Source organism: Diplotaxodon limnothrissa, linkage group LG7, assembly GCF_057381915.1.
Source record: "Diplotaxodon limnothrissa isolate DT_005_m linkage group LG7, D_limnothrissa_male_GT1.1, whole genome shotgun sequence".
Classification (NCBI taxonomy): domain Eukaryota; kingdom Metazoa; phylum Chordata; class Actinopteri; order Cichliformes; family Cichlidae; genus Diplotaxodon; species Diplotaxodon limnothrissa.
In genome coordinates this window covers 54,674,068-54,689,760 of record NC_140602.1, presented here as the reverse complement: position 1 = coordinate 54,689,760, position 15,693 = coordinate 54,674,068, and the positions used below count along the sequence as shown (strand labels likewise).

General features: G+C 41.5%; 1 protein-coding gene across 1 annotated transcript; it reads right to left on the bottom strand.

The window, feature by feature from the left end:
* Nucleotides 1-923: 923 nt before the first annotated feature.
* On the bottom strand, nucleotides 924-11,721 carry enc1 (ectodermal-neural cortex 1). Its single transcript, XM_085358453.1, has 3 exons — nucleotides 11,603-11,721; nucleotides 4,691-6,506; nucleotides 924-1,450 (listed from the first exon to the last, which is right to left on the bottom strand). Exon 2 carries the CDS (start codon nucleotides 6,498-6,500, stop codon nucleotides 4,725-4,727), a length of 1,776 nt encoding a protein of 591 aa, XP_085214579.1. The 5' UTR covers nucleotides 6,501-6,506; nucleotides 11,603-11,721; the 3' UTR covers nucleotides 924-1,450; nucleotides 4,691-4,724.
* Nucleotides 11,722-15,693: the final 3,972 nt, after the last annotated feature.

The following is a 15,693-nucleotide window of genomic DNA, read 5'->3' as shown; positions in this document are numbered from 1 at the left end:
AGTTTGGACCCAGATTAGAGCTTAAAGAGAATTAAAACAACATTTCTTTCAAAGCCGTTCAGTCTTCTATAGTGTAAGGGACTCTATAGTCTTGCTAATGACTGCTTTACATTATCCGTAGTGTGAGTCATTCTGCCTCTTGCATCCATGAAACCCTGGGAGAGGTTTCTCTTAAAAGAACCAAGTACCTCACGCAAAAAACTGGACTGTCCAAAATACAGCCGCCCGCCCCAACTGCGATGAAATTAAAACACAACAACCGGCCATGCACAACATAACCCAAACATACATTCACATAATGAACACAGGCAGAGAAGAAAATAAATACGATTAAAACATCTTAACATAACAAGAGTATTCATTGCCATATAAATTAAGACTACATTGCAGCAAGTTTAAGAAGAAACTGATAACTTCTCAGTTTGCGTTTAAGGTGACGAGAGTCCATGCCAGTTTTTTTGTTATCTTTTGTTTGTTTTCTTAGCGAATCACCACAAACATGCTCAAAAAAGGGTTCAGCTACGACTCAGGCGAGCGAGCCGCTGCGTTTGTCAGAAGCAAAGCCAGTCTTTTACAGCATGAAGTGTTACGGCGTTCCTTCCGAGCCTGCCGAAATCCGCCCAGCCCTGTGTACAGTGGGTTGGTTCAGCGAGCGTCACATGCAAACATGTAAGGTCATGACCTCAAGGCACCTTCACCCCATCCCACTCCTTGGCCATGCACAGATCTACCCCTCCAACCTCTTCCAACTCAGCTTGTGTTGGCCATCAAAACCTCACAAACCAGGCAGTGCCCTGTCACTGCCTGGTTTGTTTCTGTGTCACAGCTGTTAGACGCACAAGCTTGAAACGACGCAAAAGAAGATACAAACGGAAGAGCTTATTAGAGGACTGAGGGGGTGTTTGCTCCTTCATTCTGCCTTTTATAAATCATCTATGTTCAGTCAAACTTTAACCTATCCTCGTGTTCCACCTCCAGCAATCTAAACAGGGCATCTGTCATGCTATACATTTTTTTCTTCTTTTTCTCTTAATATTTAAAAACAACAATAAAGTCCTAACAAGCATTTCATGACTGAACGGGGGGAAAGAAATGCAGGTAGTGTGATATGTTTTCAGCACGCCAGTGGCAGCATGAAAGCACAAGTGTAAAATGCCCCACGCAGAGTGGGAGTTTGTGCCAAGCAGCAGTTTGTTTGGTTTGTTTGCGTGAACTTCTTTTTACTGTACGCCTCAGCTTCCATCTCACAAAACGAGAGATGGCATCGTTCTAGTGAAAGCGTCCATCTGTCCATGCCTCTGATTTTTTTTCTTCTTTCTTTTTTTGCCTCTTTGCAACATCAAAATGAATGCGGGCGTCTGTACATCACTGCTCAGTGTCTCTTTTGGAGAAAAAGAATGTGTGCTTCTTCACAGTTGGGAGACCAGTAGATGATGCAAAACAGGGAAATCTAAGGGAGAGAGAAAAGAAAGACTCATTAGGCAGGCTAATAAGGTGAAAATGCCTGAAAGCAAACAGTGCTAAACAGTTTAAAGGTGACCTTTTAATTAATCAAAACAGTACAGAAGATGGATTAGGAATAAAAGATTTTTTTTCTGTCTAAAGAGTCAGGGTGCACAAAATAAAACCAAACTCCTGCCTAGTGGACTGTATCCCTGCTGTTGAGTCAGCTTTTTGGAGACGTGTATTTGTCTTTACATGAGCAGTATTGGATTGTGTTTAATTCACTTAATAATCATGACAGACATGAGTGATGCACATGATCTAAACAACAATTTAGGAGTATGAACAGTCCACAGGTTGTGTTTTACTGCAGAATCAGTGAATCTAATTCAAACTCAGTGAATGTATTGCTGGGAACCACAGTGAGAGAAGTGTAGTGTTTGGTGTCATTTGGGTGAGCGTGCCTCACATGTTGGTTACAAGTTTCCTTCTGTTAGCAGTATATTCAGTTTAATTAAATTCCATTTTGTGTATACATTGCGCCAAACCACAACAATAGTCATCTCGAGGTGCTATATACTGTAAGGTAAAGACACTACAATAATACAGAGAAAACCACAACAGTCAGACAACCCTCTATGAGCAAGCACTTGGCAACAGTGGGAAGGAAAAACTCCCCCTTTTAACAGGAAGAAACTAATAATAATAACTCGTGACTAAATGCAAAGTAGTGCATAAACACATAGAGAGTGAAAAGAGATGAGTGAAGTGCATATGAGTATATGTCTGTGTTACACTCTCCCCGTATGAGTAGTGCTGTTGTGTACCTTCAGATCCAGAAACCTATTTAAGTACTGGATTTCTGTTCAAAATTATTAGTAGTCTGAAAACTGGAGTCCTGAGTTTTGTTTTAGTCCAGAGATTAACACAGATTTGCTAGAGTATTTAAAGCAGTGGATACTGTGTGATCTCCATTTGTTTACTTTTATGTCAATAGTTTGTTGTTTGAAGCCTGATTACTCTGACATGTTCTAAAAGATGGGATTATTAGCTTAGCTTATTTTATCTTAGTTTAGCTTAGCAGCTAACTGTGGAAAATTGAGAAAAAGCTAGCGTGGCTTCATCTGACGCTAACAAAAGCCATCAACCATTATATTCGCTTCACCCATACAAAGACTGAGGCCTAAAATGATTCTGTTATGGCTCACATTAGGCATTTTGGTGGTAATTCTTCAACCATTTTCCCCTGCTAACAGCTTTCTGAGAAAATAAAAAAGGAGAACTCAAAGAGGAGTTAGGAATTTTCCCCTGGGAGAAAAAGACTGCAAACTTCGTTTTTTCCCCTCACAGCTACAATCTCCTCCTGTGAGGTCTAACATCCTTCATTCTCCTTTTATTCCTAAACAGTCAGCCTTCTTTTCCATTCCTCCACATTTCATCTTTTCACCGCGTTCATTGAGTAGACTGTCAGTTGCCATGACAGGCAGACACAGAAAAAAAACAAATTCTCTATTAAATTAGTGGCAGGATTATTCACTTCACTGAGCATTTTATTGCGCTGGCTTACAGATAGTTCAGGCCTTCAGTCTCTCTTTCAGAGACAAGTCACACACAAAAAAAGAAACAATGCAAAATATTTCATCCAGTAAAGAAGAGGAACATCACAGCCTTATAGCAGTGATGCCACTCCGAGCAGTTTCCTGGGATTATCAAGTGGGACACCGTTTGTGTGTGTCAGTACTTTGCATTCATACCTGCTAGCCATTTCAGAAAAAAATAGAGAAAAATGAAAGACTGTCTGCAAGGCTATGTGTGCGTGGGCATCGGAGTAGGTTGCAGTGATTGTCTGATGTGATGTGATCATGACCCTCCAGCCTGCAGTGCGCAGAAAGATCAGGTTTGCCAGCTCACTACCCATGCTCCACATACGTCCAGCCTATTTACCATCAGAGCCGGAGACCGTAGTTAAAAATAAGACCAGGAAGGCACAGACGGAACCGGAAGAGACCGTAAATTTTCAGAGCGAGGCCACTACTATGAAGGATGGTGTGTGTTTGAGTGGGCTGAGGGGTAGGTCTCACGCCGTCTAGCTTTACAACGCCTCCTCATGTCCCTCGCTGCCACTTCTCGCAGTCGCCTCATCTTGTAGCTGATGATGAATGGTTTCCGACACTGCGTGAGTCGCCGGCCACCTCCCTCTCACCCAGTGTAAAGACCATAACCTCATCAAAGGAAGGCAACTGAGAGTGGATTATCCGCGCTGGGGTGTTGCAGCCTGCTGGTGTGGAGCTTGTCTAATTGGCAGACCCCTTTTTCCCTCTTAGAGAGATTTCCCCCACAGGAGCAATAAAAGTATCCTATTCTCTTTCAATTACCCTCTCTGTCCTTCGGCCCATCCCCGCAGCCGCATAACTCACTTAACTAAAGCACACAAGCCCTATCAATCCCCCACTGGTCTGCCCTCCACTCCACTTATCGTGCCAGTATAACTCTTATTGTGAAAATCTAAAAGCCTAACAGAGTGAAAAATTGCATCATGTTACAGGCCTGAATTCTTTTTAACTTTAAAATCATGATACTTCAAACTCTAAATGCAATTCACATAGACATACATCTATACGGGGGTAAAACATTAATAATGCAATTCAATACTGAGTGTTTATACTACCAAAAACTGTCAAACCCTTCAAAGGTTGCTTCAAAGAATCGCTCTATATATATAATATTCTGTAACTCTGTAACTTCTGTCGGTGCTGTGCTTTTTTGGAAATCGAATTTCCCAGAGGAACCCACCCGAGGGATTAATAAAGTTCTATCTAATCTAATCTAATCTAATCTAATCTAATCTAATCTAATCTAGTGTAGCACTGTCAGATTTGTGATAGAGGGTTCTTAAAAAAGGATCAAATTGTATGATTTCCCTTGGGAAAACCCGACTCTTGGACTGCCCTAGATCAAACACGAATGCTGACAGAGCTGTCAAAGAGTCAGGTGTCTTATAGCAGTGGCTAACATAGCCTCGAGGTGCTAGTCTCAAACAGAAGGGAAGTGTACTGCTGAGGTGGGTTTTTTTTTTTTTTTCGTATTTCTAGTTAAATTTCCAGTTACTTCAGGCAATTTATTGGATTTTTTTACAGCTCCAACTGAAACAAAAAAAACCTGCTTCATACAACTGTTCTCATATATCGCATAATACCAGTACTCCACAAGGCACGTAAAATCAAAGGCATCAGGAGCACGATCTTACCTAATGGAAAGGGTGCATGTAGAGGGTTCTGAACTCAAGCAGGTAGATGTTTCCAGGTGCTGACAAAAGCAGTAGGAATGAGTGAGTATGGCACTGTAGTTATGCTGTTCCATGCATCCAGTGTGGGGTCATAGCAGTCCAGAGTTTTACACCTCTGTGTGCCAAAGTACCCACCCACCACATAGAGTTTGTTCCCTGATGCCACAGCCTGGCAGCTCATCCTCTTGGCAGTCACATCACCCACTTTTGTCCACTGGTAGCTCTCGCTGCTGAACTTGTATGCTGAGCATGCTGAGAACTCTGTGTCTCCGCCCATGACGAAGATCTGGTTTCCCAGGACAGCGGCGGCTGTGTAGCGCCATGGCTGAGGGCAGGATGCAGGCACGGTCCATCGGTTCTCCTGCGGATCGTAGCACTGCACCTTGGGCAGCTTGTCGTGGGTGACGCTGGTTCCTCCGAAAGCAAAGAGTTTGAGTTTGACGCTAACAACTGCTGCGTTGCTCACACCCTCTCTCAGAGGAGCTACCATTGTCCACTTGTTTGCCACGGGGTCAAACTGCTCCACCTGTTTGAGAGACACTGATGGAGAAGCTGGAAGGCAGCCTGTCGCTGCGGTGTGACCACCTACGACGTAGAGACAGTGTTTCAGCTCTGCAGACCCGTGGCCGAACCTGGCAATCAGCATGGGTGCCGCCTTTGACCATTCCTCGTGGACAGTGTCATAGACCCAAACATCTTTGGACACGCCATTTTCTGAGCCTCTGCCACCAGTGATGTACACCTTACATCCAATTGCACAGGCACTAAACTCCTTCCGTGGACTGGGGATGTCAGCCTTTGGGATGATCTCTTTGGCTTTCTGGTCCACAAGGTACAACTTGTCACACATGAAAGTCTGGCCACCCAGAAGAAACAGGGCATGGCTGGTTTTTCTGGGTCGAGCACATGGGCTGTTAACAACGCCATCGTTCTGCAGGATTTTCAGCTTACAGTGAATAGCTTCATCCACCAGCTCCTTGCTCTTGGCCTGGGAGTTAATTAGCTCTTCGGTAGAGACGTTCTCCATTAAAAAGATGGCAGGCAATAGCGCAAGGCGAACCGTTCTCAGGAGCTCCGGGAGATGGCAGTGCCTCCTTTCCAAGTCGTAGTTGATCCAGTTAAGAGCAGCTTCGTAAACCAGTCTCTCGTCTTCTGTCTCTAGCTCCTCATGTGATAAAAGCTGCACCACCATATCTTTGGGCAGTTGGAGGAAGTCCTCCGTCTTGCAAATAGCAGGAAAGTTGCTGAGGCACATGCCCCAGGAGAGCTCTGACAGCTTGGTACACTGATGGGCATCTGACAACAGAAGCATGCCAAGGCAGTTGGATGGGTGAAGGTTTCTCTCTAAGAATTCTGCGCAGGCATCCCGGATGTCCTGAAATTCCAACATGTCCCCAGCCTCCAACAACGACTCTGCATTCTCCTCATTGATGACCACCCGTGATGAATAAGCGTAATCCAGCAGGAGCTCCAAAACCTCCGGGTGGATCGAATCATGGAAGTCAACCTCACTGGCCTGACTTTCCCTCAGGCCACCGCTGAACATGGCCTCAAAGTAGCGACTGCAGGCAGCCAGCACTGCGCGGTGGCAGGGAAAGGAGCGGCTGCCAGCATGGAGCAAGACGTCGGTGAAAAGCCTTTGCTGCCGCAGCGAGTTGAGGTGCATAAGGACGCTGTCGGCATAGGAGGACTTGTGAAAAAGGTAGATGTTCATGGAGCCGGTGCTGGCTCGCGATTTTCGGTTCTCATGGACGCACACGGACATTTTCATTGAATCCTAAAATGAAAGAGATAAAGAAAAATCTCTCATCAATGCACTGCACATTTGAAGCCCACTACACATAATTATTATTCACCAATTCAACATTTCCCACAACGTGTATCTTCCGTCTTCAAATAGTCTGTAATATGGTGTATCTTAACCTTTTAAACACATCCACTAAAATTTAAAGCTAGATGCAATTTATGTTGAAAAATGGGGCATGTAGTAGCTATTAATCAGGAGCTTTACAGTGCAAACAAACTGTTTGTCCTGTACAATTAGTCATAAAAATGTAGGTTTAGTGAAGTGAATACAGTGGATGCACTATGTGGTGATGTTGATGCTGATATATTACATTGTTGGGCACTGATATCCACAATGAGATAAAAAAAAACAAAAACGTAAAATGTATTTTTGGAGGAGGAATCTCAATCATTCCCAAGAGATCAAGATATTCAGAAAGAGATCAAGTGATTACAAATTACAAAACAGCATAAATCTGAGGGTTCTGAAGGTCGAGTAGATAACAATTGTGTTCTTGCAGAGACTGCAAGGCCTTGCAGCTCTGAGCAATGCTAATCCTCCTCTTTCAGAGATGCCACGATTAACAATGAAGTTTCCCTTTGCAGAGGATTCTTCATGAAAAGGGAAAAAGAAAGAGACAGTGGGGCTCTTTTAAGCCTCTGAGAAATGCACTCTCCTTCCAGAAAATCACAGCTCCCATCTTCACTGTCTTCGCCCTGTGCTCGCTCACAGCTCGCTTTTATTCCAACCAATTTCTAGACATGTCTAGTGCCTTCTGCACTCTATTTACAGAGGGACCAAGTCTCTGTCTGACCCAGTAAATCCACAGCTGACAGACATTTTAAGTTGTCAGCCTGCCCCTAAGTCTATCGGTCTTGATAGAATTTGATAGAAGGCTGGTTAATCCTAGTAGTAAGGGTAGGTTTTAGTACAAAAACAGGACTGGGCTTGTTTCTAATGGTTTTGTAATTTCATTCTTGACTGCAAATAGCTCCACAACCTGACAGCTGCTGTAAATTATAATGATTAAAAAGTTCTGATGGCTCAATAAGAAAAAAAAAACATCAATAAAATGCTTCAGAAGAAGGAACAGACTTCCATTTATATGCTAGGTATAAAACAGATGTATATATATATATATATATATATATATATATATATATATATATATATATATATATATATATATATATATATATATACACACACTTTTCTGCATTTCAAAGGCTCTCCTGAAGTGAAATCTATTGTAGCTGAAAGGGGTCAAGCTCTGTCAGCAAGCAAATGTTTTACAAACCTACAGGTTTGTAAAACACCTCCCTCAAGGTGGTGTCGGAGAGGCGGATGCTGTCCAAGATAAAGACAATGTTGGATAACACCTCCCACCCACTCCATGACATGTTGGTCAGTCACAGGAGCTCGTTCAGTGAGAGACTGAGATTACCGAAAAGCACCACTGAACGACACAGGAAATCATTCCTGCCTGTGGCCATCTCCCTGTACAACGCATCCACTTAACACACTGTTTGCTGCTACAGCTACACATGTTTCTTTTCCAACTATTTATTTATAAGTGACTTATGTATGTATGTATGTATGTATATATATGTATATATTGTACTATTCTTAGTTAGCGTATTGTCTGTCTTGTCTTAATGTTGGTTTAAAATGGAGCACTGTAACAAAAAATAATTTCCCCCAGGGATCAATAAAGTATTCTGATTCTGATTCTGATTCTGAGGTGGCGAGCATTTGATGTTCGAATGATAGGATTTTCACTTCAAGAGTGAAAGAGTTCAAAAGTTCCTTGCTGTCATAAATGACTCCTCTTCAAAAAACAGAAAGCTACAGAGAGCTAAGGACAGTTTCCATTTTCGCTAAGTTGCATCATCTGTTCCAAAATCCTCAGAATGCAGTCTCATGAATAGGAAATCAAGCCCAATCCCTGCAGGTATAAATGCAAGTCCAGTGGGGATTTCTGGTGAGCAGTGGCACTCATACCTTGGGCTTAATATCTCAATGCATACTGAATGAACAGCTATGAATTTTGATTTTATTTTTTTGGCATTCAGGGTGCTCAGAGGATGAATCCTAATGATTCTGGGCTTTGTCCCTTTGAACATGTTCGCACAGGGATGTCAGCGCACAGCTCAAAGGACAGCCATTCCACGTCTTTGTATAAAGAGGAAGAATCTTATTTATCACAAGTTAATGAAACCCAAAACCAACCGCCACCGGTTGAACAGGATTTACTGCATTCCTGCAGTGACAAAACTGGCAACCTGTCAACTCCTGGCCTCTGGCTCATCTGTAAGGAGAACATCCTCACCTAATCTCCTTGCACACGTCACATGCTACACACACACACGGACACATTGCAGCTCAGGGTTTCTAACTGGAGGTTGTAAGTGACTCGATTTAAATATGTGATCCTTATAAGTCAGGCGCTAAAATGAAGAGGTTTCACACTTGTTAATCATTGGCATATTAATAAATAGAACCATTGGTACTCTCAGGCACTGGAGCTGGCAGATAAACACTTCAGTTAGTCCAATAATTTAGCTTCATACTAGGTAGCAAAATGATTACAAGCTAATTATAGTCTACCAGTAAATGATAGAGCTGCTAACCGTCTCTGTTCTTTTGCCAAACAAATCATTTAGTGGCAATAAAATAGCAAAGCATAACACATCTTTTCCATTTAATCTCACTGCAATGCACTCATTCCTCCAAACAACACTGGTGGCCAGCACAATTACCAAAGGTAATCTGTTTGCACAATCTTCATTTTCCCTGTTGTCAAACGAAAGTGCTCACTCACGCCCGCATACTGGGGAGTGCGGGAAAGGTGAACAATGAAAAGATCAGTAAACCACGTGCCTCAACTATTTGCATATTAAAGGGTAAAGCCTGGATTACCAGCTCAAGCAGCTGGTCCCGAAACCCGTCTGTGACATATACAAGCACGGCTAGATTCAAAATAGAAATAAATAAAACAAAACAAAAAAAGTTTTATACAAATCTTAGATAATGCAACGAGAAAGAATAATTGAAGACTGCACTTACGCTTAAAAGTGTTGGATTTGCTTCCTGATTATAAGCTTAAACTTAGACTAACCTCTGAAACATAAGCACGTTTCTCTTGTTTTGATCTTAAGCACTGATTACAGAGGAAATTAGATAACTCGTATCACTGTTTAAATTTGCTTAATCTCATCATCCACAGGGCACAGGCACAGAGCGCATTCAAACATCACGAGTGTGACAAGTCTGTAAAAATTCCTGACAGCTGTCTGGAAACTGTAAATTACATGGAAGTTACAAAAGGAAAACTATTTCAAAGCTAGGATTAAACTGACAAACCCTTTTCGGCTATGAACTAATGCAGGCTGTCTTACTCCTGCTCTAAATGAGAACAAACTCCTGGACACATCTTCACATCTGCAGACGCAATCATTTTCCATGAGAATATAGGAAAATATAATCAATTTCAAAGTAAAAATAATAATAATAATAAGCAAATGACAACATTTACATAACATGTTGGGAAACATGCACTTCCCTCTTTGGTGACTCAAGTTTTTCATACCATAATTTATCTGATTATCTGATGTTTCTGACTCTTTTTTCTTTGCGCAACATTCTTCCTCCTACTTATTCATAGCTTCATGACAAAGCAAAGTAGCAAAGATTTTTAGGTTAATGAAACTTTATTAACATAACCTACAAAGAGGTTCAACCTCAAGTAGTTTAAGTCCCCGCCCTGCCTCCATTCAAACCAAATTGGTGAGAAAATTCCTGAAGGTTTTGTACTGTTGGTCAGAAAGAACAAAAGACATTGCTGTGAGTACTGAGAAGTTCTGCTGTGCCATTAATATTTCTATTTCTTTTACAAAGTGGTCATTTTTATAGTTTATTTTTAAGGACAGTGGAGAGAAAGACTCACAGTTGCAAAGGTGGTGCCCAATTTACCGCAAATGTGCAGATAATGCAGCCTAATTTCAAACACAAACCCTTTGATGACCATTACAATATGTGACAGCTTGTGGTATAATAAAGCAAATATCTCTGTTGCACAAGTTAATACAAACAACTAGACTAAAATAATAATTTGTGACAGCTTATCAGCATTGAGGTTTCCACGCTGCTCTGGAGGACTTCCCTCTATTATAATACCACAGTCAGTACACCAAAGGGTCCAGACAGGAAGAAATGCCAGCAGTGCCAAGATGTGTGGTTGGCTCAGTGGCTGAGAGAGGGAGAGATGTCTTCCTCATCCCACCCCTCACAGAAATCAGATCCACACACCGAGCACACAGCCCAGAAAGCCCACACTACACGCCTCACTCAGAAAGCACACAGTTAAAGGACATGCACATGCAGCCACTGGACTCGAGCCAGGGCCTGGCTGACTACAGCCTGTTTAAAAATCATTGCCAGGTGTTCACAGTCAACCATGGACTCAGGAAGAGGGATGGGAGGGGAGTCACTTCAAAAGTAAACACCGGAGCTTATGTGGACCTCGTTCTGTACATCTGCCACTCGGTGAGTGGGGGCGGTAATTGAAGCAAGATGCAAAACAAGAGGAAAGAGCAATGAGCTATAGATGTGTTCGCCTGCTTCTTCAGTGTTGAAGATCGAAATGTACGATCTCAAGTCTAAATGCACAAACAAACGCCGTACAATTGAAAAAAACAAACAAAAAAACCTAATTAAATAAATTAAAATCATGGCTTTGTAACGTCGAGAAGAGCGTGTCACACCTGACGTCGCATTTTAAACAAGCAAAACATCCCCAGCATGCACGAATGTGCAAGGAAACAGCTGAGGACATGAACGCAGACGACCGAGGGGAGATCAGCTATCGATAAATCAATAAATCAATAAAATGAACCTGAACGTGATCAGCGAATGTAAACATTGTTGCGCTTCCTAATGCTCCATCCTGGAGCAGAAGGGGGATGCATTCGTAGTTACTATGTAACAATCGAGCCACACGCTTTAACATGATGCAGTGAGGTGGTTTAGCATTATTAGTATCATCATTATTATAATCAGTATTATTATTATGCTTTGTTTTGTTTTACCTCTTTGGGTGAAAGCAGGAGTTCAATTGTGCCCGGAGTTTCCCTCGAACATGCCACTTCTACAAGAGCCACGATGCAAGCCTTACGCTCGGGGAGTGCAACTCCGTGGGATTTATATCCGAAAGGTCACGGAATACTAAGTCGAGATCCACGCCGATTGTGAGTTACAGGTAGTTTACCGAGGCTTCAATGGACCTCTGGGCAGCCGGGTATCAATAGATGGTAGCTGTGATGTGAAGGATGAGCGGAGATGTTTGGATGAGCTCCTCTAAAGCTGCTGCTGCTGTGTGACTGAATCCTATGTGTCCTCCTCCTTCTCCTGCGCTCCCACTTCTCTCTCACTGAAACAAGTGGGTGTGTCCGAAACCGAGCGAAGGAAAGAGAACATGTACCATACCATCCCACTGTGTAAGATAATGACCAAGTAATCGCTAAAGATGAGTTCAGTTAAAGTTTTCTTTTTTCTTTTTTAAGGACTTTCTGACCGTTCAGACTCTTAATAAAGTATGCATTAGAGGAGTCTAATGCATGATTAACGTAATCATTAATATGATTAACGTATCTGTATATATATATATGTCTCTAAATCTTTCTACAAAGTAACTACTAAGCAGGCTGCGTGGATAGGAGCGGTGCTTAACTTGGTTTGAAAGGCAAATGCTTTAGTAAAATTCTGATACAGTGTGCAGGATCTGCGTCGCAGCAGTCCACGTAATGGTTTAGTGGTTCCTCAGAAGACCAAACAGGATCCACCCAGCATTGTGACAGAAGAGTCAAGAGAAAATTAAAGGTATTGTTCCGGTGTTGTGCTTTGTGGACTCAAGACTTTAAACAGCCACTCCAAGACATTGTGAAACAATAACATATAGGAAATGCCACAAAGTCTGACTGAGTCACATTGAGCCAGTGTCAGGTCCTATAGGATTACAAAGGTCTCTGTGGTTTTTAGTAAAAGGGGGGAGAGCTGGGAACGGGAAGTCCAATTTTATCTGTGAGCATCTTGTGTGAGTCACATCTGCGGTGCTCGTTGACGGTGCATTTGGCTGTGACTAAACTCTTCAGAGGATCCTCGAGGCTGTGATGTTGCTGTTTGGTTTGTTTGTTTTTGATGTGCAGTGTGGTGGCCACAGAGCTGTTGAGAACTCACGCCCAGTTCCCTTTCCCATCGACTGTTGATGAAAACCGAACAATCGGTTTATGCTGAGGATAACGCAGCATACTGTTCACCAGGGAAGTACACTCTGAAAAGTGTTGAAGAGAAACGTCTTTGCGCTCTAACATGGACTTTGTGTATGGCAAGAGAGACACCTAGTGGGCAAAGTCATGCAAGTAGGCCTGTTATGTGCAGGATGCTACTTTATTTGGCAGCATAATTGTCGCCAAATAATGACAATTTAATATATTTGCCAATAATTATTATTGTCAAATAATTAATTATTGTCAACAGCAGACTAGCAGACAAACAGGTTTTTGTATTGTTTCTTTGCTCACTTGTAAGAAGTTTGTAGTGCAGTAAAAATCAGGTAAATGTAGCATGACATATGTTTTCTTTATTATACAAACATTATATAGGAGTAGACAATGGATAACTGAATAACTTTATATTACAGTATATTCCTAACTAAGCAGCTCATTCTCAACACTTTTATGAAAATTTGACCTTATATGACCTTGAAGAAGAGGTCAGAGGTCCAAGCTAACGTGATATCCCTTTACTGTACTTTCTATAAGTTGATAATACATACACTAACAAATCACCATTAGGTAATACTACTTTACATGAAGCTTCAAGGTGGAGCCTGTCCCAGATGCCATAGAGTGAAAGGTGGGTACACCCTGCACACATATGCTAGCATGGATGGAAACTGGAGGACCTGGAGAGAACTCCTGGTACTCCAGCGGATTCCAACACAGAATCCTCTTGCTGTGAGAGATTAATAATAACTAATGATTCAATGCAGAGAGGTGTATAAAGACATGGTGAGTGGAAAAGGTGCATCATGGGAATCCCCCAGCAGCTATTGCAGCGTAACTATGGGAGGATTCAGGCTCACCTGATCCTGCCCTAACATTTTCAAAGTAGAGAGGATGTCTGTCTCCCTAATACAAAATTGGAAGCTGGTTCCACAGAAGAGAGCCCTGAAAGCTGAAGGCTCTGACTCCCGTTCTACTTTTAAATACTCTAGGAACCACAAGTAAGCCTGCAGTCTGAGAGCAAAGTGCCCCAATGAGGTGATACAGCCCTATGAGGTCATTCAGATAAGATGGGGCCTGATTATTCAAGACTTTATATGTGGAGCAGGATTTTGAATTTGATTCTGGATTTAACAGGGAGCCAATGAAGGGAAGCCAATATAGGCAAAATATGCTTTCTCTTTCTAGTCCCTGCCAGTACTCTTGATTTTGGATCAACTGAAGGCTTTTCATGGAGTTTTTCGGACATCCTGATAATAATGAATTACAATAGTCCAGCCTAGAAGCAATAAATGCATGAACTAGTTTTTCAGCGTCATCCTGAGACGGGATATTCATAATTTCAAAGATATAACGGTAATACAAAAAAGCAGTACCACATATTTGTTTAATATGTCCATTAAAGAACATGTCCTGGTCAAAAATGACGCCAAGGTTCCTCACAGTGTTACTGGAGGCCACCGTAATGCCATCCAGAATAAGTATCCGGTTAAATACCATATTTCTACAATTTTTAGGGCTGAGTACAATAACCTCAGTTTTATGTGAATTTAGAAGCAGAAAATTAGAGGCCATCCATGGTGTTTATGTCTTTAAGACAACTGCAGTTTAACTAATTGTTGTGTCCTATCTGGCTTCATGGATAGATAAAGTGGTATGCTATGTTGTATGATGGCATACCTCTAATTATTGGTATGCCATTATACAAGTGGTTACAAGTGGTAGATATTCAACTACATAGTGTATTGATCAAGTCCATGTGGTGTTTGGTAGATTTATTTGTCTATTCTAATTGTAGTAAAATGGTATTCTGAATACTATACACCAATTTCTTTAAAGCAGGGATCATACTGTTATTTGTCGATTCATATATAGATAACAAAATGATGTGCCATATTTAGGAGCAAAGCCATCAATCCAATGGCATAAAATACTTTATATGACATGAGAAACAAAAAAACATTGGCCTCACACAGCTGAATAACACTGTGGTTAGTAGATGTTGAAAGGAAGCATCAGTGATGAGTTAAAATGACCAAATGACAATGCAAATACTGTTTTACCCAAAGTGTCTGCCTATATTTTTATCATTTGTGAGTTAAATAAATGCTCCAATCTGCATATTATTCTTTCAGTTTGGGGTTCTTGTGTTTAAAAGTAATTAATGGACGAATAAGCATGCAAAGAGCTAGTTATGTTACGGTTTTTTAGATTACCCTGTCATGTGGGCTGTCAAAGATACACAGTAAAACCTGTTGTTCTTGTTTAGCACTAACTTTAGCGGCCAAGCACGTCAGTTAGAAATGAGTAAGCAAATATACCCGATGGCAAGTTGTATGTAAATTCACACACTTCACTTTAGGCTGTAAACACATTCACATAATCTAGATAATAGAATAATAAGGTATAATTTACATACTGGTCAAAGTTTGGTGTCTTTCTTTTTAAACAGAAAGGTAGGTTCGTGATGCAAAGCATACTGTACATTTAGGTGCTATCCCAAAACATAGTGTGAAAAAACCTTCTTTTTAAGTCAAAGAAAGAAAAAAACGGAATATTGTTAAAAGGCCAAGTCAGAAACCTGATGTCACAATAATGTAGTGTGCTTTTGACTTACACAATACAAAAGTAAAAGCAGAGAAACTATTAAAAACGCAGCTGCCATGACGGCCTGCCTATTGTGGCAGAATAAACTAGAATCTTCTGGAAACTAAACTGATAACATCAATGTGCTTCTTCTTTAGCCGATCCTTTGTTGATTTTATGACATGTTTTGGGTCACCGTCGTGCTGGAAGACATATCCGTGATCCAGCTTCAGTGTTCTGGCTGAATGGTGAAGTCATCCTGTATCCTTATTAGAAAAACAACCCAAAAGCATGATGCTTCTACCTCCATG